We start from the raw sequence: 27,178 nt of genomic DNA, 5'->3' as shown, positions 1-27,178 counted from the left end.
AAGTAGGCTATATGCATGGAGGTCAAAAGTTATAGTTTTCTTCTGTATTAATCCTCTAACTTTGGTATGCACGTTTTGTTTTTTGTGTTAGTTTTCCATTTGTTTCAGGTCCGAGCAACCGATCCACAACATTGATGAGGGAGCCCATTAAACAGTCATTCCTACAAGATCATTGACTATCAGAACTGCCTTCAGTCTCTTACTGATGCTGGCTCGGATAGCGGATCAATTAAAGCCCCTTAGACCTCACAATGGGAAGTATTGCCTGAGATCAATACTATCATGCCAGGAATAGCATGTCCAATGTCATATAATCGCCTGACTGTCTGGGGCTGACATTTGTATACTTGTTCACAGTTCTTTGAGCTGTGTAAAAGGGCTTAGCAAAGGTTGTACACCTGTTCATTGGGTTTCTAATGATGTCTACATTGTGGCTTGCCATTTCTGGTACATAAACACGCAGACACACACAGTCTATCTTGTTCATTGTTGATAGAAACCTCAAGAGAGTGACGGGCGCAAGCAGACCACACAGCTACGCATGCACGCACGCAAACACAAACTTTAACAGTAACAAAGTGTCATGTTTCCTTCCAGCAATCCGGCTTCCAGTTTAAAAATAGGGAGGCAGATTTGACCTCTACCCTGTGGAGCATGCCCAAGTGGCAAGTGTCCAAGAACGCCTCGGTAGGATCCGTGTCAGTATACAGTCAAATTGTGTTTTACTTGACTACTTCTGCTTTGAGATTATGAGAAAGAAAAAGGGGAAGGATGCATTAGCAGAAAAAAAAAAAAAAAAAAATTTATATGTTAAGAAGTTGCTTAAAAAAGTCCTGAAACATGTAAAAGAAGCAGCCACCACAACCAACACATCAAAGCGAGGCAAAGTTAAGAATGAAGACATGTTTCAAGCAAGCTGCGCAATATTTGCGGGAGCTTGCAATTTTTTATAATTCCCGTGCTTGTTCTGCAAAAAAATGTCATCAGCAGAAGCTGTGCTGAAAGTATTAATGGCATAAAGTAAGTCTTTTCAAACAAAACTCGCTTTATTAACACAAATAACTCCATTTACAATTGGCAGCGTACTCCTCCTCTCATCTCCTCACCAAAACAAACTATGTGCGCCGGAGGAAACCGTATCAAGCAGGAAAACTTGAAGTGGCTGGATTCGTGGAAAATGTGGCCTTCACAATAACATTTCCTAACGAAATGCTCATTATCAATATGATTGCATATTACTGTATGCTACAGAAAATGTATACACATCAAGTTGTAAGAGACTGCAATTTGTTTTTGTGACTAAATTAGGCCTGTGTTGAATTAGCATGAAGTAAACAGCATCCAAAGCTTTTATTTTGAAACTAAGGTGGTAGTATTGTGTATTACAGTCAGAGACTGAGTGCATTCGACTTAATGACTTAAACTGATGCATACTGGACTAACAACGTTGCATGATGGTTAGAAATTGTGCCCGACTTTAGCTAGGGCTGCAAAACGTCCCAATGTCACATGATATTAAAACCTTGCAGGAGCATTGGCTGCAATTTTCTGAGTCAGGCGCAGCAGCTGCTGTTCTGCGGCTGCACCAGGTCAGAAACTCCTCTGTGACGACACTACTCTGTCCTGACAGGTTTAAAGTTTCACGAGCATGCGTAACTTTTGTTTTTATTCTAAGATCTTCAGAGCAGTTATCTCCTGTATTCATCTTTCCTAATTTATTGGTCTGCTCCTTCTGGAGCTCAGGTTTTACATCTGGACACAGACACAATGTAGTTTTACATCCAGCAAGAAAGCTGTAAAAGAGGTTGTTTCTATTAAACAGCCATCCATCCATTTTCTATACCCGCTTTATCCTGAACAGGGGTCACGGGACTGGAGCCTATCCCAGATCACTTTGGGCGAAGGCAGGGTTCACCCTGGACAGGTCGCCAGTCCATCACAGTCTATTAAACATACTTAGATTTAATTGTATGTGTCCAACACTGATGTAAACCGTGTCTGGTCTGTACATTTCAGAGAGCAAAATATTTGGGTGTATAAACCGAGGGTCAGCTCATCAGTCTGAAATATTGAGGTTTGCGCTTATACGCTTAAAATACAAACCACAAAGAAGCTGCCGGTGTTCCACACAGAGATATATGAACAAGCTGCTGCTGGGACACAGCTGGAGAGATTTGTATGTGTTGGCATGTTGCTTATTGATGATGAAATGTTTCATGGTACAAACCTGAACATGACAGGCAGATGAGAATAGACCAATCAGACCGCAGGACAGAATGGACCAATCAGAAAGCAGGCTAGAATAAACCAATCAGATAGCAGTGTAGAATAGATCAATGGGAAATCAGGATAGAATAGACCAATCAGATGGAAGGATAGAAAAGACCAATAAGAAAGCAGGATATAATAGACCAATCAGAGGTTCTCCGCCGTTGCAGGAGGCGAGTGGGTCCTTTTCCACGGAGCCACCATGTCACATGCCATGTTTCTACAACAGCTTAGAAGGGACAAACCAAACTCTGACTCTAAAAAGGGTCTTTCAAGATTTTTGTAAGGGGAGTGAGGCGAGGTGGGTTCAGAGTGTTGCAATGTGCAACCTCACCACTAGATGGCACTAAATCTCAGGTGAGCAACATTTCATCCCCAGGGGTTATCCTGACTTGCATAAAGTAAGCGACGGACTAAACATTGGACAACTGAACATGAAACTCATAGTGGTGAATTATACTTGTATTTGGACCCAACTGATTGCTTTGCTTTAGGCTATTAACCGGCACAGAAGGCCCAAGTCCTTTTTTCAAAAAACAAGATATTCCCTTTAGAAAATATTGACTTTTTTTTTTTTATAGCTGTATGTGTCGATCTAAAATTTTTGATAAAAGATGACTTGCATAAAACAATCCACTTAGATGCAGTATCAACTTTTAAGTTAGCATACATCTTGCCAGTTTTCTGATATACAGTACACAGCTGTTTAAGCCACTGATGAAACATATTGCATTATGTTATAGATGGGGACTCAAGGTAGACTGGATTAGAGTTATACAAATTTAATTTAGCCCAGTTCAGACCGAAGATTTGTGACAAAGTGAAACAGTTTTAGAACATTGCAGTGAAAGGTTGCAGCAGTGTAAACTGGCCCGTTTCAGCTCCACTCAAGCCAGCTGACCGTGTCGCCTGCGTCTCGGCTCCATCCCACCCTGGACACCCTCTGTTCCAGCTCCTCCCCTCTGGTAGGCGCTACAGAGCACTGTGCACCAAGACCACCACAAACAAGAACAGTTTTTATACACGGGCCGTCACTCCGCCAACAACGTAACATCTTCAACATCACTGGACGTTTTGCACCACACCCAACCGCATCAGCACCATTCGCACTAGTTGCAATTGCACCATTGTTTAGGTGTATATATGTATATATTTGTTTCTTAGCTGTATATATGTCTATTTAAGTTTAATACGTCTATTTATGTCCGTCTGGTTTTTTTTTTGCACCCTGAGAGAGAAGCTACAACCGGAGTCAAATTCCTTGTATGTGGAAACATACCTGGCCGATACAGCCGATTTTGATTTTGATGAGGCGTCAAAGAGCTGCCGGGGTAGCTATGGAGCTACACGGCAAAGACACGTGAGCATGAACTCCACGGCCATATTAAAGACCAAATCTTGAATATTACTGTACGGTTTTGAATGGCTTCTTTGTTCCTTGGCTTCCACTGAAAAGACGCAAGAGATCAAAGAGCCAAGTCTTGTTGTTTAAAGGCTCCAGTGTTGTAAAAGAAGCGCTGCTGTGTACAGGACTAACAGGAACAAGAGGGACTGATGATGTTTCGATTTGAGTTTAGGCAAAGAGTACAAAAAGAGCATAATGATTAGAGAACAGACCACACTGATATGGATTATACATGATCAAATCCTACATTAATCAATAATGTCATCTTTGATATAAAGAGAAATAGAAACTGGTCAGTGGCATTGAAAATCTATAGTAGCTAATTCTTTTTCACTGTTGTTAAGAGTTCAGTAATGCCGATACTCAAGTAAAGAGGTGAGGAGGCAAGTAGAGAAGCTGTAGTCAGATGATCATAAAAAAAAAAAAATTAGAAAAAACAGTTCCACCTTTCCACCTTCACCACTCCATTGAGACACAACAGAAGTAGGAGCCAACATGACGAACTCTATTTGGTAACAATAGTGAACTTACTATGCAGTATCAAACAAAATAAAATGTCAAAATGTACCTCAGCAAAAGCTTATAAAATATAATATGAATAAAATAATATAATAATATTCCTTGGTCCATAAAAACTATGTTACCTTTACAAATTTTTCCCTTCCTCTTAACAGTTAAATCGACAGGTTTCTCAGTACAAATATGACCTTGGTAGTAAGAAAGTACAGTGAAAGTAGCTTCCGAACACAGGTGTATAAAAACAAAATGGTTATTTTACAAAATCACGCTGTTGTGAGAGTTAGACGGCACAGTCACCTTCTTTCAGCTGGAAGATCTTGGATATCAAGGTCCTTATGATGTGTCCACAATTATCCACAAAAGGGTGCTAAAGTAAGGCTTCAGTTATCACCGGTATTCCTCGTGATTTCACAGGTGCTCTCTGATAAAGAGCTTCTGAGCTGCTTTGCAGTTCTTCACAGGTCCACGAGCCTCTTTGGAGTACATGCCCACATTTTCCCGCTCAGTCATTCCCAGCACACGCGCTATACAGGTAGTACTATGACAGCACCGACATGGTTGACGCCCCAGACGAAATGCCAGAGTCGCTGCTGCTGTAAGCGCCATGGCCATCCCCGAGCCCGCCCAACGAAGACGACGGGGAAGATGAAGATGCTGGTGATGATGAGGAGGTGCTATGTGACCGCAGAATGGCCCCAGCAGCACTGCAGTGGGGTCGGGGACCCGGTTCCGGGGTGTAGGTGAAGGTTAGGGTGGTGGAGTAGATGATCCCATCGTTGCGGACCAGCGTGACGGGGACCTGAACCGGCTGTCTCACCCAGCGCCACCCCTCCCTGAAGGCCGAGATATCCGGCACCACGCACAGCACGCTCTCCCCACATCTGACAAGAGCAAGTGGGTGAGTCGAAACTTGGTACATTTGTGTCGTTACACCGAAACTGCCCACACTTAAGACATTAACACACACACACACACGCACGCACGCACGCACGCACGCACACACACACACACACACACACACACACACACACACACACACACACACACACACACACACACACACACACACTCGTACCTGTACATGGTGTCCGCCTCCACGTCTCCGAACCACACTCTGAGGTTGGGGGTGAAGTTCTGTCCCGTCAGCTCCAACATGGCCACATCTCCCCCACCATTTAACTTGACACAGACACACAAAGGAGGCAGATGGATTTAAAGTTGCTGTAAAGCAAGTTCCCAAGATTTGCTTCTCAGACCATTATATACGTGTGAAATGAGTCGCTGAAAGCTTGTGCGAAGTTTGAAAACTTTGTCGCACTGAAATGTGGCGTTAGACCGTTTGAACAGTTTCTCAACCGTCTCCAGCGCAGGTTTTCTTAGGCGGGGCCAAAAGCTAGCCGATCTACGTCACAGGTCTACCGCGCACACGGTTTACGTAACCTCCTGCGTGGCTCCTCCTCTCACACGGTGAAACGCTATAAAAGCCTGCGGCTCATTTGCACGAGAGGTCGTCCCACTCGAATTCAGTTGCGACTCCTGCCGTAGTCAAGATTGTTATCGTACGTCAGCTGGCTGCTACAGGACGTCCCCCTCCACCAGCAGTTCACCACTCAGCGCAAGTTCTGTGTCCTTGTTATAATTATACGAGATAACTTTTCCACAGTAACTCTGTTATATTTAGTCCGCGCTGCAAATCACCGACGTGATTTTATTTATTTTGGTGAAATGGTAGCTAGTGTGCTAATTAGCTTCTATTGAGCTCACAGCCGAGCGGAGTTCAGAGGAAAATGCTCCGATAACCACAGATTTTTTGCATGCGTCTCAATAGAGCTACGATAAGGAACTATAACGCATGTAACTCTGTATTTTACATGTCGGGGTGATGGTAAACATGGACCAGAGGATATCTTGTCCTCCCGATTAATGAGCGTTGTTGTTTTTGTGCTCCGGTGTAACGTCACAATCACCGACCCTCGGTTACATGTACCGGTACCGGTCCGGATAAACGAGCCCGACTACATGTGCAGGAGGCTGCAGAGAGCAGGTGGAGGAGGAATTGGACATGGAGGGACATCAGTGGAAGAGAAAGACTTTCGGCTCGACCTGAGCAGGTTCAAAGTTTGAAGTGTTGTGATGTAATGAATAGACATGTGATGTAATGAATAGACGTGTGATGTAATGAATAGACGTGTGATGTAATGAATAGACGTGTGATGTAATGAATAGACATGTGATGCAATGAATAGACATGTGATGTAATGAATAGACATGTGATGTAATGAATAGACGTGTGATGTAATGAATAGACATGTGATGTAATGAATAGACGTGTGATGTAATGAATAGACGTGTGATGTAATGAATAGACGTGTGATGTAATGAATAGACATGTGATGCAATGAATAGACGTGTGATGTAATGAATAGACGTGTGATGTAATGAATAGACGTGTGATGTAATGAATAGACGTGTGATGTAATGAATAGACGTGTGATGTAATGAATAGACGTGTGATGTAATGAATAGACGTGTGATGCAATGAATAGACGTGTGATGTAATGAATAGACGTGTGATGTAATGAATAGACGTGTGATGTAATGAATAGACGTGTGATGTAATGAATAGACATGTGATGTAATGAATAGACGTGATGTAATGAATAGACGTGTGATGTAATGAATAGACGTGTGATGTAATGAATAGACGTGTGATGTAATGAATAGACATGTGATGTAATGAATAGACGTGATGTAATGAATAGACATGTGATGTAATGAATAGACGTGATGTAATGAATAGACATGTGATGTAATGAATAGACATGTGATGTAATGAATAGACGTGATGTAATGAATAGACGTGATGTAATGAATAGACATGTGATGTAATGAATAGACGTGTGATGTAATGAATAGACATGTGATGTAATGAATAGACATGTGATGTAATGAATAGACGTGATGTAATGAATAGACGTGATGTAATGAATAGACATGTGATGTAATGAATAGACGTGATGTAATGAATAGACGTGATGTAATGAATAGACGTGTGATGTAATGAATAGACGTGTGATGTAATGAATAGACATGTGATGTAATGAATAGACATGTGATGCAATGAATAGACATGTGATGCAATGAATAGACGTGTGATGTAATGAATAGACGTGATGTAATGAATAGACATGTGATGTAATGAATAGACGTGATGTAATGAATAGACATGTGATGTAATGAATAGACATGTGATGTAATGAATAGACGTGATGTAATGAATAGACGTGATGTAATGAATAGACGTGATGTAATGAATAGACATGTGATGTAATGAATAGACGTGATGTAATGAATAGACGTGATGTAATGAATAGACGTGTGATGTAATGAATAGACGTGTGATGTAATGAATAGACGTGTGATGTAATGAATAGACATGTGATGCAATGAATAGACATGTGATGCAATGAATAGACGTGTGATGCAATGAATAGACGTGTGATGTAATGAATAGACATGTGATGCAATGACATCCATCCTCACCCGAGAGGATGGATGTCAGACGGACCGCTTAGTGGGGAAAAGAACTGCAGCCACAGCTTCAGGCATCACGCCTCACTCCTCCCCTCCCCCCAGTCTCAGAGCAGAGAAAACTGCTGATTTTCTCACGATTTCAGACCCTAATTTATCAAACTTGTCAGTGTTTTTTTTTTTCATTCAACTTTGGATGGGGAGTTAACAACCCATACTTCTGCGGTGTGATGAACTTAAAACTCATTTTAATTTCTACTTTACAGCATCTTTAAAGATCCTTTACGTCTACGGAAAAACACACTGAAAAACAAATTAAAATGCAAAAACTTATAACTTATTTAGAATAATAGCATCATCATCATCATCATCATAATAATAATAATATAGTGATAACAAAATTAAGCTGTTCATTCATTTTTCTGCATTCAAACTGAAAGGTTTACCGGCTGAATTGACAACACATCAGGCACACACCGTCTCCAAGCCAATCAAGTACAGTAACATAGGCATGTCATGCAAAGTTATTAAGTGCACTTGCAAAGTTGCAATGTGAACCCAAAACAAACCAGATCAGATGTTCAGAATATAACAAAAACGTTAGCCTTGGCCTGGACATTCAGGTGTGAAAATGCCTTTAAAGTAGTTGGTAAATAGAATTCTAAGCACATTTTCAACAGAAAAGACAGTACAAGGACTGTATTGTTTGTGTACCTGCAGACTTTCCACCACAGGGACTGGTGTGACTGGTGTGGGGACGGGGCCCATGCCCTCATAAAAGGTGTACTCTGCCTTGTCAGTGCTAATAATAGTCCAGGAAGCGCCATCGTTAATGATCTCCTTGTTAGTCTCTTTGGAGCAAGCGGAGGCCTGAAAATAAAAAAATAAAAAAAGACATAAAAACCTATTTACAGATTATTTTCACTTCCCACTTTTATGTCTAACTAAGCGGAAAAAAAAACCACACATTTGGGAAAGTTTCCACAGCATCTGTTAGAAACATGCCAATGACTGGACTCTTTTCTTTTCCCCAGGAACGCTCATTAAAACGCATTTTTTAGTTTTCTGGTGTGGGGACTAATTTCACAACACACTACTGCAGTAAGAGTACTCTCACCAGATGGCTTCATATTCTGCTGGGACTGACACAGCAACAGTGTTTCAAGTGAATACATTAAGCCAAATGTATGTCTTTACTAAAATCTATATTACAAATTCTTACTTCCTTTTTTCAAATGCAAAATAAAAGGTAAGCAAAAATCATAGAACGTATGGACACTTTCATGGTTATTCTATTTAGAACCACCCTTAATGAAAAAAAAAAAAAATCAACAGACAAAATATCTCAGAAAGTTGAAACAACAGTTAAAAACAGTTAACAGTTGGCCACAACATAAATCCATAGCAAACATAACATCGTCTGGACGAGTCTCATCATGTTTCCGCGGTAAATGGCATAGAGATAACCTTTAAAATATCTCTGAGATGCAAATACAGAGCAGATAACACGAGAACAAGTCGGAACAAAAACACTTCTACAGAAAAAAGCCACAGTTAAGAATTATTGAATGTTTCTTTTAGAGACTGGAACAAAGATTAAAAAAACAAACAAACAAAAAAAACGGTTCAAAAAGCAGAATTAAAATCACTCCAAATCAACTACTCAAACCTGTGTATATGTGTGTGTGTGTGTGTGTGTGTGTGTGTGTGTGTGTGTGTGTGTGTGTGTGTGTGTGTGTGTGGCTCCCACCTGGTACTGAATAATCCTCTCCTGTGACAGACAGAGATACATCCTGTCTGTATCTTTCAGGTAGAAGGCACACTTGTGAAGCTGGGACACCGGGTCATCTGCATCCATTAAGGCTGTTTGCTTGTCCACTTTGCGAATGACCTGTGAAAAAAGGGCAAACACACCCACCATAAATACACGGAAACAAAAACTGAAAATGAGTGCAAATTAAACACAAACACATGGTGAAACGTTGCTACATCTCTACATGTTCATTTGACAATGTACTTTCTCACAAAAAAAAAAAAAAAAAAACACAGCTGACACAAGAACAGACACATACCAGTCTGGGCAGGGCCATGCCAGTAACAGAGCAGACCAATTTCACTGTCTGGCCATAGTGAATGTAGCCATCTCTTACAGCAAACTCCTCCCCTTCGGACTCCTCGTCGTCCACTACACAAAGCCACAGAACACAAATATTTCAAGTGTCTACCTTTTAAGAAAAAAAAAAAAAAAAGAAAAATGAAACAGATAAGAAAACATAGTGTGACTCACAGAGGTGGATGTAGAAAGCGCCCCACTGTTGGGAGCTGGCATGAAAGTTTCCCCCCTCCACATGAAGATACCTGGTACTAACTGTCTGGGACCGCAGACGGTTAAACAAGGCCACTTTGGTCCCTGATGCTATACACACTGGGGAAAGAAAAAGAGGAAAGTAAAACCAAAACTCTTTTCAAATCAAAGTTAAACATCAGGGTGTGGTGAAACCATGCAGCTGAGTTTACTTTGTGTGTGTGTGTGTGTGTGTGTGTGTGTGTGTGTGTGTGTGTGTGTGTGTGTGTGTGTGTGTGTGTGTGTGTGTGTGTGTGTGTGTGTGTGGTGCAACATCCTGGTACTCACAATCAGCATTTTTCAAGGACTGTTTCTTCTTGGAGGGCTTGGAGATGACTTTGATCCGCTTGCTGAGGAAGACTCCTATGTTGGAGCTGTTTCCATATAACATCTTCACGGACAGCATGAAGTGCTTCCTTTTATCCGAGTCACTGATATACAGTGTCTTTGCCGTGCAGAAGTGCTAAGACAGAAAAAAAAAAACATTAAGATTAGGGGAGTTTACATGAGGCTTTGTGTTTTTGTCCGTCTCCCTTTCACTTCCCTATTTTCATCTTTTTAATTGGGGTACCTGTGCAAAAATAAAAACGGAAGGATATGCAAGAATAATAGTTACAGACCGAATACAGATAACAAGATGTTGTTGCAGCAGCAAACAGAGGATATGGGTCAAACTGCAAGCAAAGCAGCTCTGTATTTCACTGCTGTGGTTACTTTTGCATGGTTTGTCAGTGGTGGAGCGCAGCAAAAAAATAAAAGCTCAATATGATGAGTAAATAATTGGAAGCGTATCGTGAACAGATAAGACTTTATTAATCCACAGTGAGAGTTACCCATACCATCACATTGCAATATGTTTAACTCCCAGCACACTTTGTAATTAGAAATTACCACCCACCTTCCCCTCTAGATTGAGTTGCTGCATCTCCTGCTCACTGTTGCCAATCCCAATGAAAGCACATGGCTGGGCCTCCTGCTCTGTGCAGCCCTCCTTCTCCATTTTCTCCAGCTTCTTCTGCCAGCCAGTGCCCATAAGATACACACACGGAGGCGGACAGAAAAACCTATTAGGCATAAGGAGAAGTTAAAAAAAAAAAACAACAACAACAACAAAAAAAACACATAAGAGTTCAATTGCATCTATTTTAAACAGAAGATACAGCTTTTAAAAAGTCCAAAACAAACCTTTTTTCATTGCCATATGACTTTTGTGCAACTTTGGCATGTAGTATGAGCACTGTCTGATCATCTTTGTCTTTTAAGTAATTCCTCATAGCCTCTCTGAAACAAAGGGGAAACATGTTAACGCGTTCGCAGCACTCTCCTAAATGTACCACGCATCCACTTTAAATGAAGCTTGCTCCGTTTGTCTCTCTTTACCTTGTTAAACGCTGGGGCTGAGGTTGCTCACCAAACTTCCTGCAAAACAAAAACATCAGGGTGCAAGGTGTTTACACGTGATTATAGTGGAATAGAAATAAAAACAAGCCTGGCTTGAAAGTGAGAAAATGCATATTGTGAGTGACATTTTGTAAATGCCAGTGTCAGTGACAGGTGTGCTTCTATTACACTGTTAAGAAGTCAGATAAGCGCAGAAGACCGAAAATCCTCACAAAGAAAAGAGCATGCCACTTTCCTAGGTTATTTGAAACTTTGAATGGAGCTACTGTACAGTATACTATATTTACATGAGGTAAAAGTTTTAACAGAGCAATTAAAAACATCTTTTATCTTTTTGAGTAACTTTCTGATAAAAAAAAAAGGGGGAAATAAATTAAACCAATACGTGTATGTTGAAGAAGGGAACTAATACGTCATATTGTTGCATTTAAAGTAGTTTATGAGTTTATTACATTGTTACTGTTAAAACAGAAACTAACCGGACGTGAAACAAGTGGATAAGCCAAAATGGAAAACTGTTGACTGACAAAAAGTTTCGGAAATAGTTTGAAACTTACTTAATTTCGTGCGACATCTAAAACAGACCGCAGAGAAACCAAGCGATACTACGAAGAATAGTTTTTGCACAACTGACCCCGCATCGAGCCACAAGGTAGCACTTCGTGTCGGGGGATCTTACTGAGACCGAGGCGGCGGGGACTAAACACCCAGAACATCACCGGAACACACGGACAGACTGGCAGCGCTTTACCACGAAGAAAACTTAAACCATTTTTAACATTACGCTTTAAATTTCAGCACTTACCCCCTGACTACGGGCGCCATCTTCCGAATAACTCCCCCCCCCCCTCTTCCCTCCCTCCCTCCCTCCCCCCGAAAAGAAAAGTCCAACAATCGCGAGATCCCTCCCCGCCCCCCCCCCCTCCCACCCCCTCAGCAAAGCCAACGACACAACAGAAGAACCAGACTGGAAGCAAAAGAAGGGAGAGAAAAGAGGAGGGAGGGGGGGAGGTGTGACGGGGCAAAGGGGTGAGAGAGAAGTGGAGGAGGCAGGCAGGGAGGGGCGACGGGCAGAGGGCAGACGCCAAAACAACAGGCGTGGGAAAGTTACCAAGTCGCGCGAGAACGGAAAAACTCTCACAATAGACATTAATAAGGACGGACCGGTGAAATCGCGAGATGATGAAGCACTCTCACAACTTGCTTTCTTTTTTTTTTTCTTCCACGGGGCACTCACTGTAACTCGATTCCCACGCCTTATTGAGCAATAAAGCGGCAGACTACACCTTTCTGCACAAAGGAGCTGGAAACACTGCTATAAGATAAATGACATGAACTGCAGCTCTGGAAATTTGTTCTATAAATCCTTCACATGGCCTTAAAAAGATTGGTAATTGTCATGATTCTCAAAGAAAATAACAATAATTACAGTTTCCTTGTTTTCACAAGGCTTTAAGTGTGATCAGAAAGATGTGACCATATTAGAGCAAATCACCCTCAAACAACAGCAAAAATATTTTTCAGACAAGTTTTATTATATAAACTTGTTTTCAAATGGTGAATATATAAAAAAGTTAAATGTACAAAAGTTCGACAAAATCAATGTAATCAAATCACAATCAAATCAATGTAATCAAATTGTGCGAGACTTGTGTGTGAATGTCCATTACATTCCATCAAATCAAAGGAGCAGTTATTTCAAAATCTCTCAGCGTTTGGATATTCTACAGACTGAAGACATCACTTTTCAAAATATAAAAGGGGGCACATTCATACAATAATGTAGAGGTAATGGCAGCAGATTTGAATGGGGAGAGACGACACCATCAAATTCATACTGTACTTTAAAATCTCAATGAAAATACTGCTTATGTTCAATAAACCCTTTTACTGCTATTTTATTGCTTTCTATTATTCTATTATTATCTTATTGCTTCCTGTATACTGATGTAGTGAAAAAAATTTCTCCCCGGGGATTAATAAAGTAACTACCTAACCTAACCTAACCTAAACAGTAAAATTGCATTCTGTGAATTTGTGACACATTTCAAACAATTGTGCGAGACTTGTGTGTGAATGTCCATTGCATTCCAGCTCTTTCCAAATTAGCTCACACAAAGGCTAATTAAACTTATCACCACCAGTGAAAATATATCTGCAGTATACAGTTTTTAAATCTGGTGACTGGTTACACATTATTGCAATGCATGCTCAATGGGCAGAGCTTTCGCACCAGAGACTTGCACCTGCCACGTGATTTTCAGTTTAAAACACATGCTAACTTGAATAGGGATAAAATAATTGAATACCGCAGCTCTTCTACACTTTCCTAATGTTATCGGGCCAAGTGGATTAAATTCTGATAATAAAATGATTCATTTCAGGGGAGTTGTGACACTCAAAATATTTCACCACTGTTTTACAGTACATAGAACAAAGCATATGGCAAGCATCTGACAATATGGTTGTTGTAAATATGCAATGTCATTGGCACAAGGGGGAAACCAGAAGTTCCACAGAGCAGTTTAACAAACTTTTGTGCTTTAAAAGCCCTCTGTGTAACACTGCATTCTTTATAACCTTTTCGTTTGAGTATACATCATTTACTTTGTCCTCTTGCTCAAGAGTCACAGAAACCCGACTTAAACTTTCAGACTGACACAACAGAACGTGAGATGGCAACAGGGATTCTCCCAAGGGGAAGTCCACAAGGGTTTGTTAAATTACCACCGCAACACGCTGCTGCAGTAGTCGGTCATCTAAGATGAGGAATAAAAACAAGGTGAAAACAAGGGGCACATTACACTAACAATGTCAGTCTTCATAGTTATTAAATGTGCTATTCTTCCTGAGTCAGTGAGGTGTTTTGGCAGGGTTCAGCTGCTTCATAACTGAATAGCTTTGGAATAAGTGTTGAAAATGTTTATGATAATGTTTAGACAGTGAGTAGTGGCAAAAACAAAATTAAAAAAAAAAAAAAAAAAAGAGGTGCTATTTTAAAAAAGAAACCCTTACAAGTTCTGAGACAGAGAATCATTACAGTTTTGACTAAACATATCAGTTTCCTGTTTCCCCGTTCTAAAATGTTTTCAGATTATATCTCCAGCAATTATGATATAAACAATGCCCCTGCTTTTGTCATACCAGGAGCTCCCCTTCTAAATCTTCCAGAAAATCTTCTTTCTGTAAAGCAAGTAAGAGATGAAGACCCAACAGGAAGTGGCCACAAGGTTCTGGATGAGGTGCTCAGTATGGGATTGGCTGTTGGCCATGCGCCAACAGAAGGGAAAATAGTCTTCAAACACTTCGTGGCCCACGTACACAAGGATGGAGTTCATACCTAAAATCAACCACACAAGTGTAAGTATAGCAAACTTTACAATGATTAGACAGAAATTCAAAAATATATTAAAATTGGTAAAGTTCAGAGTCCACAAACCCGGACTTCTGCGCTCACATCACACTCAATTAAAAACAGCTACTAAATCTGGGCAATCAAAAGTTGTATTGGTCCAGAATGTCAAAAATTCACTCTTAAAATGGTCGACTAATCCAGCTCCTTCTGTCTGATAATACTGCTCACCAGGGTAGTAGAAAGGAGCCCCAGACCACCACCTCTTCACGTCTACTGTGTAGTAGACCAGCACGAGCAGCACAAAGGCAAAACAGGCCAGTGTTGTCACATAGGACAAAGACCTGCAGGTAAAATAAAAAGACACACGGCAGCCAATTGAAGCAAATGTCAAGTGACAGTGAAGTCACCCATCGGTTTGTAAATTGGCTTTCTGAGGCAGTTGATCTTGGGAGGAGTGAGGGGTGCATCTGACCGAGAACCACCAGAGAACACTCGGCACATCCACCAATACTGGCAACCTGTATTGATTTATTTCATTTTTTGTGTATACAGTCTGTGTGTGTATTTATTCATTGCTCTTTTTCATATTGTGTGCACCTTTTTGTTCTTTCTATGCTACTGTGATGACCGAATTTCCCAACTGTGGGATCAATAAAGAAAAAAAATATAAATCTAAAGGCACCCCAGGCATGTCAATCAAACCAGGCACACCCACCAACCTCTCTTTTAGACTTAATATCTAATTAATTATAGCACCATAATGGGTTTTGGAAAAAAATATTGATTGACTTAGTATTTCAAGAGAAATTGATGCTTTCTGAATGGGAAACTATTGGAGCCAGAATTTGTTTTGGAGTGAGCCCCAAGTGGCCCCCAGTGGTATTGCACTTCAAGCACCTAATTGTTGGCCTCACTCTTCAGAGCTGGAGACTTCATTCATTTTTATATTGAGTCTTTGTGTTGAAGACATTCTATTGCAAATATTTCTCAGGGACATCCCTGTATATGTATGGACTTCACAAAGCCACTTTCATACAAGTCACAACAACTCCATATTCAAGATTTGAAGCCCATTATTCACAGTCATTTATGTTTAAGCAATGAACTGGTGTAACGGGGAGACCAACTTGACCCTGTGCTTTAAACTCAAACTTGTTACACTGTTGGGCTGCATGTCATGATGAAATCTTGTTCATTATTTTTGTTTGGGGAGATGGCTGACTAGGAGTGAATGGTAAATGTGGAAAACCTGGACAACAGTGGCATTTTGTGAATTTAAACAAATTAACGTGAAACCAGATACAATGTTTTCTGTGTGTTAAATATTCAAACATTAAAAAAAACGAAGTGAGAAAAACACACAAGCATAGTAATTGTTACTGATCTATATATTCAAAACAACAACAACAAAGAATGTATATTCTATGCAACAACTTCACTCAACTTTCAATCAACAGATACCAAAAACAAACCTCAAGCAAGCCTTATCCCATCTGCATACATAAAAGCAAATCTTACCACAGGTTCTTGTTGACAGGAATGAAGCCCTGATCTGTGGAACACTTGGTCAGGACTGCTGATATGACTCCCTGCATGATGCAAGAGATTTTATTATTCAGTCAGGAGAGGAAAACTGCCCTGAAAATACATGTGTTTGGGAAAATTCAAAGACATTGTGACTGAGATACTTTGTAATGTAATGACTAATTTAATTTACAGACAGTGCACACATAGAAGAAGCAAAAATATATAACAGGTCAATTTACTCACCAGTAAGAGTCCCCATATGAGGAACCTTGACATAATACTTGTGTGGAGATCTCTGTTGTGTAAGATTATCTTTCCTGCCTGAGGACAGGTACAAATACAACAGTTAAAACCAATAATGTATTGTCTTTATTGTGTCAATCATTATTAATGTTGACATCAGAAATATGAACATAAGAAAGACAACAGAGGTAAACAGAACCAAACAAAAACACATTACAAACTTGTAATCCAAGGAAGGCCATGAGGATAGAGTTAATGCTGCCAAGAACACCTTCTGGATCATATGGCATGTGCGTTACATAAATAACCTGAATTAAAATGAAAAAAAAAATGGATTTGAGTAAATATCAACAAATTCTGACTCACTCTTTGCATCACCGGAAACATAATCATGGTTGGGTTAAGACAGTGTGTATGGGCCTCTCACAGAGAGGCCATGTAAATAAGATCAGACTAGACGTTTTGAGGTTAAAGAGGACTAAATTTATCCACTTTTGCTGTGTTTGGGTTGTGTTGGTGGTTACTCACCCGTGATGAGGGAATCTGGTAGATGTGTTTTTCCCCTAGCAGCCAACGGTCGATGAAACCGGCTGCTCCTCCGGTGCAGTTAGCATAGAGGCCCATGTCCCCAATCCCACCTGGACCCAGGTAGCCTCTGTTCCAAAGAGTGGGGTTGAGTCAGTGTTATTAAATGTAGAATATACTGTACCAAGACGAGTAGTAATGATTAAAAAGAAATACAGATGTTAGAATGGGGATTTGATAACAATTATGTACTTGTTAGGACTAATTTAGTTGTACCGTTTCATCTCTGCTGAATAACTGCTAAACAATCATACTGCAAAAATACATTACATCGAATACATGAAACAAATAATCAAAGCAAAATAAAAGGTAAATAAGTTGAAAAGCTGTGGAACTTCTAGTAGCACTGCTACTTATACACAACAATTAAGCATCATACTTGTCATTACATTTCACTAATTATAAAAACACACAGTGACAAATCTATTTTTCAGATGTGGACAAAACTTTGTTGCTTGGATTTCTCTTACTACATGCACACCAAAATAAGCATATTTAAAGAATGTATAAAAACACGCCATCTTTGACTCACGTCGGGCAATCTGGTACAGGAAGCAGGAAAGTGAGGCAGAGCCAGATGATTTCTAGTAGAAGCACACATAGCCAGGCTGGCCAGTAGAGTAAGATATCAAGGCCAGGGGACCACCAAGCGTCCTGGAATATATACACTCTCCCCAATCAACACTTCTTTTCTTCTTCAAAATACATTTAGTATTTAACAAGAAATTACAATCAGAACACAATAAATGTACAGTTAGATTCTATACAATAGAATAGGTGATTTTTTTTTTTTTAATTTGTATTGAAAGTTAAAGAATGAGGGTAAAACTGAGCTGTTGGCTGACCATTGGAAGAATGTCAAGGTGAGCTCTTGCCACCAATAAGTCCAGGCAGGCTACAACCAAGTATGACCAGGCGAGGCGCTGCAACACACCTGGGATCCGCAAGTTGTCCCACGACACTGTGGAGCACATGAACACGAGTGTGAGCACAGACGAAGGCAGGAACACAAAGCAAACAAATAAAGAAAAGAAAAAAAGACCACACACAGCCTATTAATCATCTACCTATGTGCCATGGGATATTCTAGTCAACAAAAGATTGTGGAGTTTATGCTTACATGTTCCCTGGCAGTAGTTTGGGTTAATGATGAAGACACCAATCATGAAGAGCTGTATGCTTCTCCACACAGCTTTCCTGAGCAGTGAGCGGCGGGTCCAGCCTGCACGCAGCAGGGAGTTGATAGACAGTGCGATGGATGTGCCCATTATGAACACAAACCTGGTGGAGGAGGGGAACACGGTGTGTGTGAGAAAAGGGGATAAGGATTTCCATTGTAAATTTGAGCAGTGGTTTCACACGTATTAACTAAAGCTGCAAAGACCAAATAAAGTTTATTATTGGGATTTTAGCAAAGGTTGAAGTTTTAGTTTGAAGATCATTTTAAAATCCAGTTGAAACCTTTATTCCCTTTTAGGAACATGTTGGCTGTCAATACCATTTCATAGAAATACTGTTACTGCATATTTCATTTAATGTGCATGTGGAAATAGTAGCATTGTGACACCTGTCCAAATCAAGAGTGTGGTCAACTGTTGTACAGAGACATGCTGAACTGTAAATATATTTAAATTGAGCTTACCAAGGAAAGACTAGATCTGCAACAGTAAGACCTGTAAAGTAACAAATGGGAAACGCAGGCTGACACATCAACAACAACAACAATGCTGATAACAGGGGAACTTAAAAAAGATCTGTAAATAATGTGAGTAAGTTGTGATATAATTCTAAAAACAAAAAGTGACATCAGGTGGAGCTCACCATTCCAGCTGTCATGTCTGAAGAACCAGTATCTTCCCCCTCCGTAGTTCACAAACACCATGATGACTAAGGAGATACTGACAGGAAGAGAGAAAAATGCAACTTTTAATGAAAAACAAATGAAACAAGCAAAGCTACATTCAAATATTTGTTTCAAACGATGCATCAAAGTGAAAATTGAACAGAAATACAGCTAAAGGGTGTGCTTTAGATAAAAATAGACAACAATGTCAAGGCACTGGATCCATGTTAATAATATCAGTGGGTCCAGAATAATAAGAGACAGTTCAGCTTCCAAACAGTCACACTGTAATGAGGATCACATGAGACAGTACAATGATTAATCAGACCAAGTGGTACATAAGTTACTGTCTTTCATTGAGCAGGCTGAGCTGGGGTGGCGTGTGTGTGCGTGTGTGTGTGTACCCTCTAAATGTGTCCAGAGATCGAAGCCTCCTGTTGGGGCTGGGTGGGGGAGGTAGGATGTTGTCAGTAACTGGTGCCGCTATCCGAGGGGAGCCCAGTTCCTGGATGGTGAAAGTAAAGCATAGATTGATTGTTTTAAATATTGTAATAATACTTGTGTCACATTTACATTCACAGTTTATTATTACATCAGTCATTTTCAATTTGGTCAAGGCTAAATACGCTCCAACACTTCCAGTTATGCTATAAGAATTTCTTACTCAGAAACACTCACAGAGTTGATGAGTCTCTCGGTCTCCATGGACCCACCGATTCGCAGCACAAGATCCTTTACTGAATCAAGTCTGGACAAGACATAATTAACAAGTTTAGGTGTAATTCTGTAATATTCACAAGTGCACAGTTCACTCTTGAGACACAAGTGGCCGAGTGAGCAAAGTGTGTTCACATAATGCCACAACACTGCAAAAATATTTTAGCAGAATTATTTAAAATAACTGTCATATATCGTGTATATTTGGCTTTGTTTGTAGCAGTACACAAGACTGAGTATGTTTTCTAATCTATAAAAAAAAAAAAAAAAAACTCATCACATCTCTACTTTGGTATTTACTGAAGAAACAGACAGTAACAAAACAATAGAATGAGCTTACGCAAATATTCTTCTTCCAATGGCAAACACCAAGGCCAGTCCAGCGAAGATCAAAAAAGCAACCAAGATGGCTGTGTGGAGAGAGTGGGATGTTCTATAAATGTATCATGTCATTTGTATAGCATGGTACGTATGAAAATAAAACACTCGTTATACGGTATGTCAGTGCCATACAAGCTCACAGATGTGTGTGGGACTCACGTATGTAGCTGTTCACCGGGTCTGCATCAGTCACTACAGAGCAGTTGTACACTGAGGAGTCATTCAGATTTTTCACCCACAGAGAGTAGTTCCCATGCTCCCCAAAGTGGAAAGGAACCCTGAGAATAAAAAAAAAAATGATATGCCAGCAGCCAATGAGACAAACCGCACAAAGCCATTCCACTGATTTTCAATATGATTGATGTACATTGTCATTCATAATGTTTTTGTAAGAGGATAGTTGTGCAAAACAACACTAACCTTGACTAAATATGCTGTAAAATTCCAATGTATGAGATACGTGTAAATTTTGTCAAGTTAAATTCTACAGTGTCTCTGTTATAGGCTGATTAATTAGCCATTTGGCACTCTTTTTTAAAGATATCTTATCTCTGTGAGTTTGAACTGTGTCAGATTGTGAAGATCCTCAAATATTAAATCCATTAATTTTGTTAAGTCCATCTAATTGTCATCATGTTAATGAGGATCTGATGCCATAAAGTACTTTTTAGAGCTCACAAGAGAATTTTTCCACTTTTTATGTGGAAGTTCATTCAGTGTTGATAGTAAATGCAGTCAGTTGAAACAATACATTCCTCTGAGTGGGCTACATTGACAGAGAAAGTTTCGTTTTGCTGCTTGTGGACCCGTGCTGGCAGTGCCTGCATGTTCCAGGATACATTGCGCACAAGCGTCTGATGCCCAGCTGATATAAATACAAACAATACAATGTGTTGAGAGAACCATTTTTCCAACATTGCTGTGCATCACCACCCTATGGCTATTACTTTTCGATTACTTTGTTGGCCAAAACATAGTGTGAGATGAAAAAAAAATACTCAAAAGTCATCTGCCCTCTCAGACCTTCTGGTTTTGGTTCTCTTTTGCAGGTTATCGTCAGTATCCAGAAGAAGGGCTCCAGCGCAACCGTGTCCATGTTAAAAGTAAACTTCCATTCATTGTAATGGCTTTCTCGGTCGAAAAATGGCGAAAGTATCCAGTAAAAACTTCTCCGATGAAATTCACTGCACATAATGATTCCGTTTCTTGAGCAAAGGCTCCAGCAGTCGCAGTTTGCTCTGAGCAGCTGCGTTTCTGGATGCCCCCTGCCAGCCATATCCTCTTTCACTGCTAATGCAGCCGCAGCGTCTCTCCACTGAATTTCTGTCAGCCGTATACTCTGGCTCGAATAAATACAGCTGAATATCCGAGTCAAACAAAACACTGTGAACGGTATCCTTGTCCATAACATCCTCTGCACTCATACTTTGGGATACCATTTTCACTGCTGGAAACATATCTAGTCACAGTAAGAGAGAACAAGGTTTTTGTTCCAGAGCACGACCCGCTGACTACCCAGAGGCAGGGTCTGAAAATTAATATGTTCAGTTAGCCGTTAGTTTTTCCAGCCATCAACAGCAACGTAATACGTCACATCATTCGACATGATGGTACTTGTGCCAGAAGAACACAACATTCACAGAACAGATCAGAAGAACAGAAAATGTAATGATTGCTTCAACTGACAACATTTACCATCAACACAGATTGGACATTCCTATAAAAACTGGTGAATTTTTCCCTTTGAAATATATGTATGGGCACAACTGGGCTGAGACAAAATAGCACTTTCTTCTCACTTGACTTGTAAATGGAATCTTTATTCTTGAAAGAATGTGTATAATTTAGGTCAGATTAGTTCAGCTGTCAGAGACAATTCACACTCACTTACACCTCAAATATGAAACGTAAACAATACCAACACATTGACTTTTAGGGTGATATCATCAAATATTTGTACAGAAAATGCCCTCATAAAAGGCTCAATTCTGATGCATGCAAACTATGCATGACAATACTTGTAAACTTACTTGCACAGCTCCACGTTGGCAAAAGTGCTGTTGATCTGCAGTGTTATTTCATGCTGTGTGCTTACAACAAAGTCTGCTGACCTGGGCTGGCCAGGGCCCAGCTCAGCGGGTACCACCCCCAGCTGCTGGTACAAGCACTAATACGGAGGGAAACACAGGTTCAGATCAGAACATTTCCGTCATCCTCGTCTGAAACGAGTCACAAAGCCCCAAGATCAACTGGAGGAGAATATTTGGCAGGGCTGCGCTTTTAAATGTACCTGGTAGCAGCGCTCCGACATCCAGGACACCTGCACCTCAGCCGTCAGCTCATTGTTGACCGTCAGTAGGGCCTCATCCATCTTCAGAGCTGCGTGTTTATGAGGATGGATGTGAGCTGGAGTAAGAAACGAATAGTGCAGATCAGTTAAAAATCCATTAACGACTCCATTTTCTGCCAGTACAGACACACAACGCGCATAAGACGCTGCAGCCTTGTTCTCGGTGGCGGACCCCACCCAAGCCACAGTCCCCTGAACATACTCTTATTACATCATTTAAATCATCAGAAACCCATCACACAATGTTTGCTGCCACACTTCGTTATTTATTTGAAGCGGGTGCACATGCGCAAAACAACCCCAGCGTCCCTGGCTGCATTGGTTCCACGACAAAATGACGATAACCGCATTGTAAAAGCCTATAAAAAATAAATAAATAATAATTTAAAAAAAAAGGCTGCAGCAGTGCAAACAGCTTTCAGTACCTTACCTCAAATTTATCTGCGACGAGAAACGTATTTCATACCAGCGTATCTGCTACCCAGTTTTAAGAGCAAGCTACTGGTCGCCAGCTAACCGTGCGGAGGAGGAAAGCATGTGAGAGGGCTGACGTTACGGCTGCAGACTTTGGCGGTCACATGCTAAATTAATCCGTGAAATACCCCCAGGGAGGGAAGTTCAAACAACCGTATCTCTCTCTTGGCCTGTCAGCTGTGTCCTCCAGTTTCATCTACAGTTAGCCCCGAGCTAACACACACACACACACACACGCACCTTAAAATAGTTTAAATACCTAAACAACACGCCGAAATGTGGTGGATCTAAAGGTAAATAAAGTCACACTAATTGCTGTGTCATCTAATTGAAATAAATACAGAGGTTGACCTAATATTTTGTCGGACATGGGAAAAACAGCTGTTCTTCTGTACTTACACATGTCCGCTGTCAGTGGGACCGCGCACACCGCCACGACCAAAGCAATTACAGCGAGGGTGAACATGTTGTTGTCCTCTGGTTTGTTTCACTTCTTTCTGTCTTGTCGGTTTCAATTCCACATCTGAAAATGTCTGTTTCGTGTTTGTCTTAAGTTTCCTTTTAGTCATAGTCGATGCCGCTTCCGATTTTCTTGTTTTGACATTGTAGTGGGAGCGAGAAGGGACAAACGTTCGCTTTTTATCGATAACTGTACCTGGAAGGATCGATACACTTGTTATCACGTGTGAAGGTCAAAGAGCTTTAAAGCTTGTGTTACATTTCTGAAAGGGTTAAAACATTGTGAAGCCTGTTAATACAGGGCTGTACCAAAAAGAAAAAAAAAGACATGTCCAAGTGTCTTCACTGTGTGTGACACCAGGTGTCGCCTGTTTGTCCAGAAAGACGAGACGTTTAGTCCGGATTATATCAAAACATCAAAACGCACGTTGTATCTGACATTTCCGTGTAGTTTGTACTGTTTCATTTTGTTCTTTGAAGATTATAGAAGTTCTTTTAATGAGCTGAATCCCATTTCTGTTATTTCTGACCAGACCGGAAGGAGCTGTCATTTTTTTATTATTATTATTATTATTTTGATAAGCGCATGCGCAAACGCACAAAAAAATAGCGAGGATTCTGAATCGATGACCGAGTGAATCAACGTCGCCTCCCATCCGACTCCATTTATCACAATGGCAGACAAACAAAATTCCCAGAAAAGGTACTGTAAATAGTTGTCTGGAGATGACTTGTAATAGTTTACTTCAATTTGAATATCATAACAAACATGACTGAATAGCTAAAATGAAGTAATCATGTAGTAAGACAGTTTAGCGAAGTTGCTAGCTAGCAACGTTAGCTAACAGTTTTTAACATATTTTTTTTTCTCTGTCCTCTTTTTTTTTTCAGTGTCAAAATAGCCGCTGGGGCCGTAGTTTGTGTCGAAAGCGAAATCAGAGGAGATGTTACCATCGGTAAGATGTTCTATATGTGTTAACTTTCCGCTGATGGGTTAAAAAGAACCTGCATTTTTTTTTTGTATTTTTTTTTTTTTTTAAATACCTCAAAGCTAATCAGCCCCGCTGACAGGATTTTGCAGATTTACTTGAAAGTGTGCGTGATTTAACGACACCAACCAAATCCTTATTGTCTCAGGCCCAAGGACAGTCGTCCATCCTAAAGCTCGCATCATTGCAGAGGCAGGACCCATCGTGATCGGAGAAGGCAATTTGATTGAGGAGCAAGCTCTGATCATTAACAGGTAAGTTGAGGAATCTCTGGACCTGTTTCCACGTGTCTCTGCTCAGAAATCAGCCTGACATCATTACTACCTGCAAACGTGTTTGTTCTTCCCCCACAGTTACCCTGAAAATATCACACCCGATTCCGAGGTGGAACCAAAGACAATGACCATCGGCATCAACAATGTATTTGAAGTTGGCTGCGGTATCCTTTTGACTCGTCCAGTCCCTTTTTTTTTTTTTTTCATAAGTGATTTCAAATTGTAACCATTGGATGAATCTTTGCTGCCGAAACCCTGTTTTTTCCCCCTAACAGACAACAAACAGTATCACAAGCCCTGAAAATTGGCGACAACAACGTGATAGAATCTAAAGGTGAGGTGTTCACGTCATCGTTTGCCTGTCAAGTGTTCGATCGTGGAGAGATGTGCATCTACAGAGAGGGACAGATTGTGTGGATGAAGTTACTAACCCCGTATCAAATATCCTCCGTGTTGTTGTTGTTGTTGTTGTTGTCCTCAGCTGACGTCGGCAGGAACGTGATCCTCACCAGTGGCTGCATCATCGGAGCTTTCTGCCAGGTCAACACCTGCGAGGTCATACCCGAGAACACGGTCATTTACGGCTCCGGATGTATGAGGCGGGTTCAGACGGAGAGACCGCAGGTATGGACATGAATGATTGGCAACATGTGAAGTGCAGCCAAGTTCCCTGGCTTGCGGTGGGCATTATGAATTATATATCTTGTGCTTTCAAGTGGACAAATTAAATGTAGGTTTTTACCGTAGAGACTCTTGTCAGAGAGGTGTCCCCCTGTCACGGTAACTGGATACTGTAGTTGGAAGAGGGCGTTTTAGTACTGCAAAGTAGTTGTACAGGTTTTCGAGCTACTGGATCCACTTCTTCTGAAGGGGACTTTTCGTAAAAACATAATATCCATGACATAGTTCTGTGCATTTTATGCATCTGCCAAGACGTGCTATAAACATGGTACCGCGTGTGAGCTATGCTTTTATGTTTCCAAACTAGACCCAATAGATTTTGGTATTGGTATCAACTAATTCAGATACATTTTAGACCGTATGTAATGATTTTTAAATTATTACTTACAGCCTTGACAGATGAGCACTACAGGATTAACACTGTTTTTGGCAGCGTCACTTCAGTACTGCAATATTTCTTTACCTTTGTCAGCAATGCTTTAATGTCTGAAAAGCTCCTACTTATAAAAGTATGAAAATAAATTGTCCATTTTGCCACGCTGTAAGCAAAATGACAATTATTCTTTTATTAATTGATCTGCTGATTATTTTCTTAGTTAATCAACCAGCTGTTGGATCTTTTTAAAATGTCAACCAGTGTGTACCAAAGCCCAATGTGCAGCCTAAAATGTCTGGTTTTGTCCTTACAGACAGTTCACAGCCAGTTGATATTCAATTTAGGATCATGTAGGACAAAAGGAACCAGAAAATATTCAGTTACGAAGCTGGTATCAGAATTTTTTTTCTCATTTAAAAAAAAAAAAAACTAAAGACAACTACCCGATTTACAAAATAGCTTTCCAGTATTTTCTATTAACCGAGTCAAGTAATCGTTGAAGCTCTAGTGTGAAATACATATTACGTACAAGCATAAACGGAACCTCAAACATGAGGCCTCGTGTTTTTTTTTTAATGTTCCTCTTTACTACACTTATAGTAATAAGCAATACAACTTGATCTGCATTATGCAACTATGATTTAACAGACTGATATTTGTCACAATACTGCATTTTTTTCCCCCAGTAAAATAATATAGAGGTATTTCAGGTATAAAGTAGTTTTAAGTAGGTGCAGGATTTCCATGTGTCCAACTGCCTAATGTTTAGGTTTGAAAGCCCTAAATTACACTTCTTTGTGTGTATTTTCCCTCATTAACATGTCTATTTTATTCTTACAGCCACAGACTCTTCAGCTGGACTTTCTTATGAAGATTTTGCCGAACTACCACCATTTGAAGAAAACTGTTAAAGCAGGCCAAACAGCCAGCTAAAACTTTACTTTTTGAATTGTAAATGGCTCACAAACCTAGGTTTAAATGGCTCCTTCTGGAAAATAAAAAAACATGAATGTATATAATTATATAATATGTACCTAGCCTGTCAGTAATTGTTTCTCACTTACTGATATTTTATATTGCGGACTCCAACATCAGATTAAGATTCATCCTTATCTTGCTTAGCTGATGTACTCTTTTCTATGATTAATTAAATAATTAATTATTCGGTGTCCCGAATGTACTAATTTATAATCATAGCAGTTACGAGTACTTTTTTCAACAGGCTTTAAATAGTGTAAATAATAAGAATACACAGGAATTAGGAGGATGTTTTCAGTCAACGTTCACATTATATAAATAGGAGAATATAACAATGTTAAATGAATTATTTTAAGTATTTGCATTGATTCTAGATTTGAATTTTATATACAACAAATACTTCATGTTGGCAATTAAAATGGCAACGAATTGATCTAATAGAATTGAGGCAGTGTTGTGTAACAATGTACTTTATTA

General features: G+C 40.1%; 3 protein-coding genes across 5 annotated transcripts; 1 reads left to right on the top strand and 2 right to left on the bottom strand.

Moving 5' to 3' along the window:
* Positions 1-3,034: 3,034 nt before the first annotated feature.
* Positions 3,035-14,651, bottom strand: rbpja (recombination signal binding protein for immunoglobulin kappa J region a). 3 transcript variants are annotated; one of them, XM_069697448.1, is made up of 11 exons: positions 14,613-14,651; positions 11,448-11,486; positions 11,253-11,348; positions 10,966-11,131; positions 10,356-10,530; positions 10,011-10,148; positions 9,796-9,908; positions 9,474-9,614; positions 8,438-8,593; positions 5,268-5,371; positions 3,035-5,073 (listed from the first exon to the last, which is right to left on the bottom strand). In XM_069697448.1, exons 3-11 carry the CDS (start codon positions 11,339-11,341, stop codon positions 4,731-4,733), a joined length of 1,425 nt encoding a protein of 474 aa, XP_069553549.1. In that variant the 5' UTR covers positions 11,342-11,348; positions 11,448-11,486; positions 14,613-14,651; the 3' UTR covers positions 3,035-4,730. The 3 variants fall into 3 exon arrangements, with proteins under 3 accessions (XP_069553549.1, XP_069553547.1, XP_069553548.1); XM_069697446.1 differs by lacking the exon at positions 14,613-14,651 and adding an exon at positions 12,274-12,299; XM_069697447.1 differs by lacking the exon at positions 14,613-14,651 and adding an exon at positions 12,026-12,261.
* On the bottom strand, positions 12,983-23,911 carry hgsnat (heparan-alpha-glucosaminide N-acetyltransferase). Its single transcript, XM_069697429.1, is given in 20 exon segments — positions 12,983-14,227; positions 14,613-14,808; positions 15,052-15,164; positions 16,342-16,412; positions 16,594-16,671; positions 16,815-16,901; positions 17,122-17,248; positions 17,711-17,832; positions 18,024-18,139; positions 18,299-18,459; positions 18,821-18,851; positions 19,000-19,076; positions 19,426-19,526; positions 19,700-19,769; positions 20,079-20,148; positions 20,279-20,397; positions 22,150-22,286; positions 22,410-22,525; positions 23,343-23,424; positions 23,426-23,911. Coding segments are annotated over 19 exon segments (1,947 nt in total). The 5' UTR covers positions 23,513-23,911; the 3' UTR covers positions 12,983-14,227; positions 14,613-14,626.
* Positions 23,912-24,018: 107 nt separating this feature from the next.
* On the top strand, positions 24,019-26,887 carry LOC138620305 (dynactin subunit 6-like). The gene is made up of 7 exons (XM_069697389.1): positions 24,019-24,105; positions 24,294-24,358; positions 24,540-24,645; positions 24,745-24,830; positions 24,953-25,000; positions 25,148-25,290; positions 26,564-26,887. Exons 1-7 carry the CDS (start codon positions 24,077-24,079, stop codon positions 26,654-26,656), a joined length of 570 nt encoding a protein of 189 aa, XP_069553490.1. The 5' UTR covers positions 24,019-24,076; the 3' UTR covers positions 26,657-26,887.
* Positions 26,888-27,178: the final 291 nt, after the last annotated feature.

This window comes from Brachyistius frenatus, unplaced genomic scaffold, assembly GCF_029030835.1.
Source record: "Brachyistius frenatus isolate BFR_SWC_R1_liver_20210118 unplaced genomic scaffold, ASM2903083v1 Contig_23, whole genome shotgun sequence".
In the NCBI taxonomy this organism is placed as follows: Eukaryota; Metazoa; Chordata; class Actinopteri; family Embiotocidae; genus Brachyistius; species Brachyistius frenatus.
This window is presented reverse-complemented; position numbering and strand designations above follow the sequence as displayed.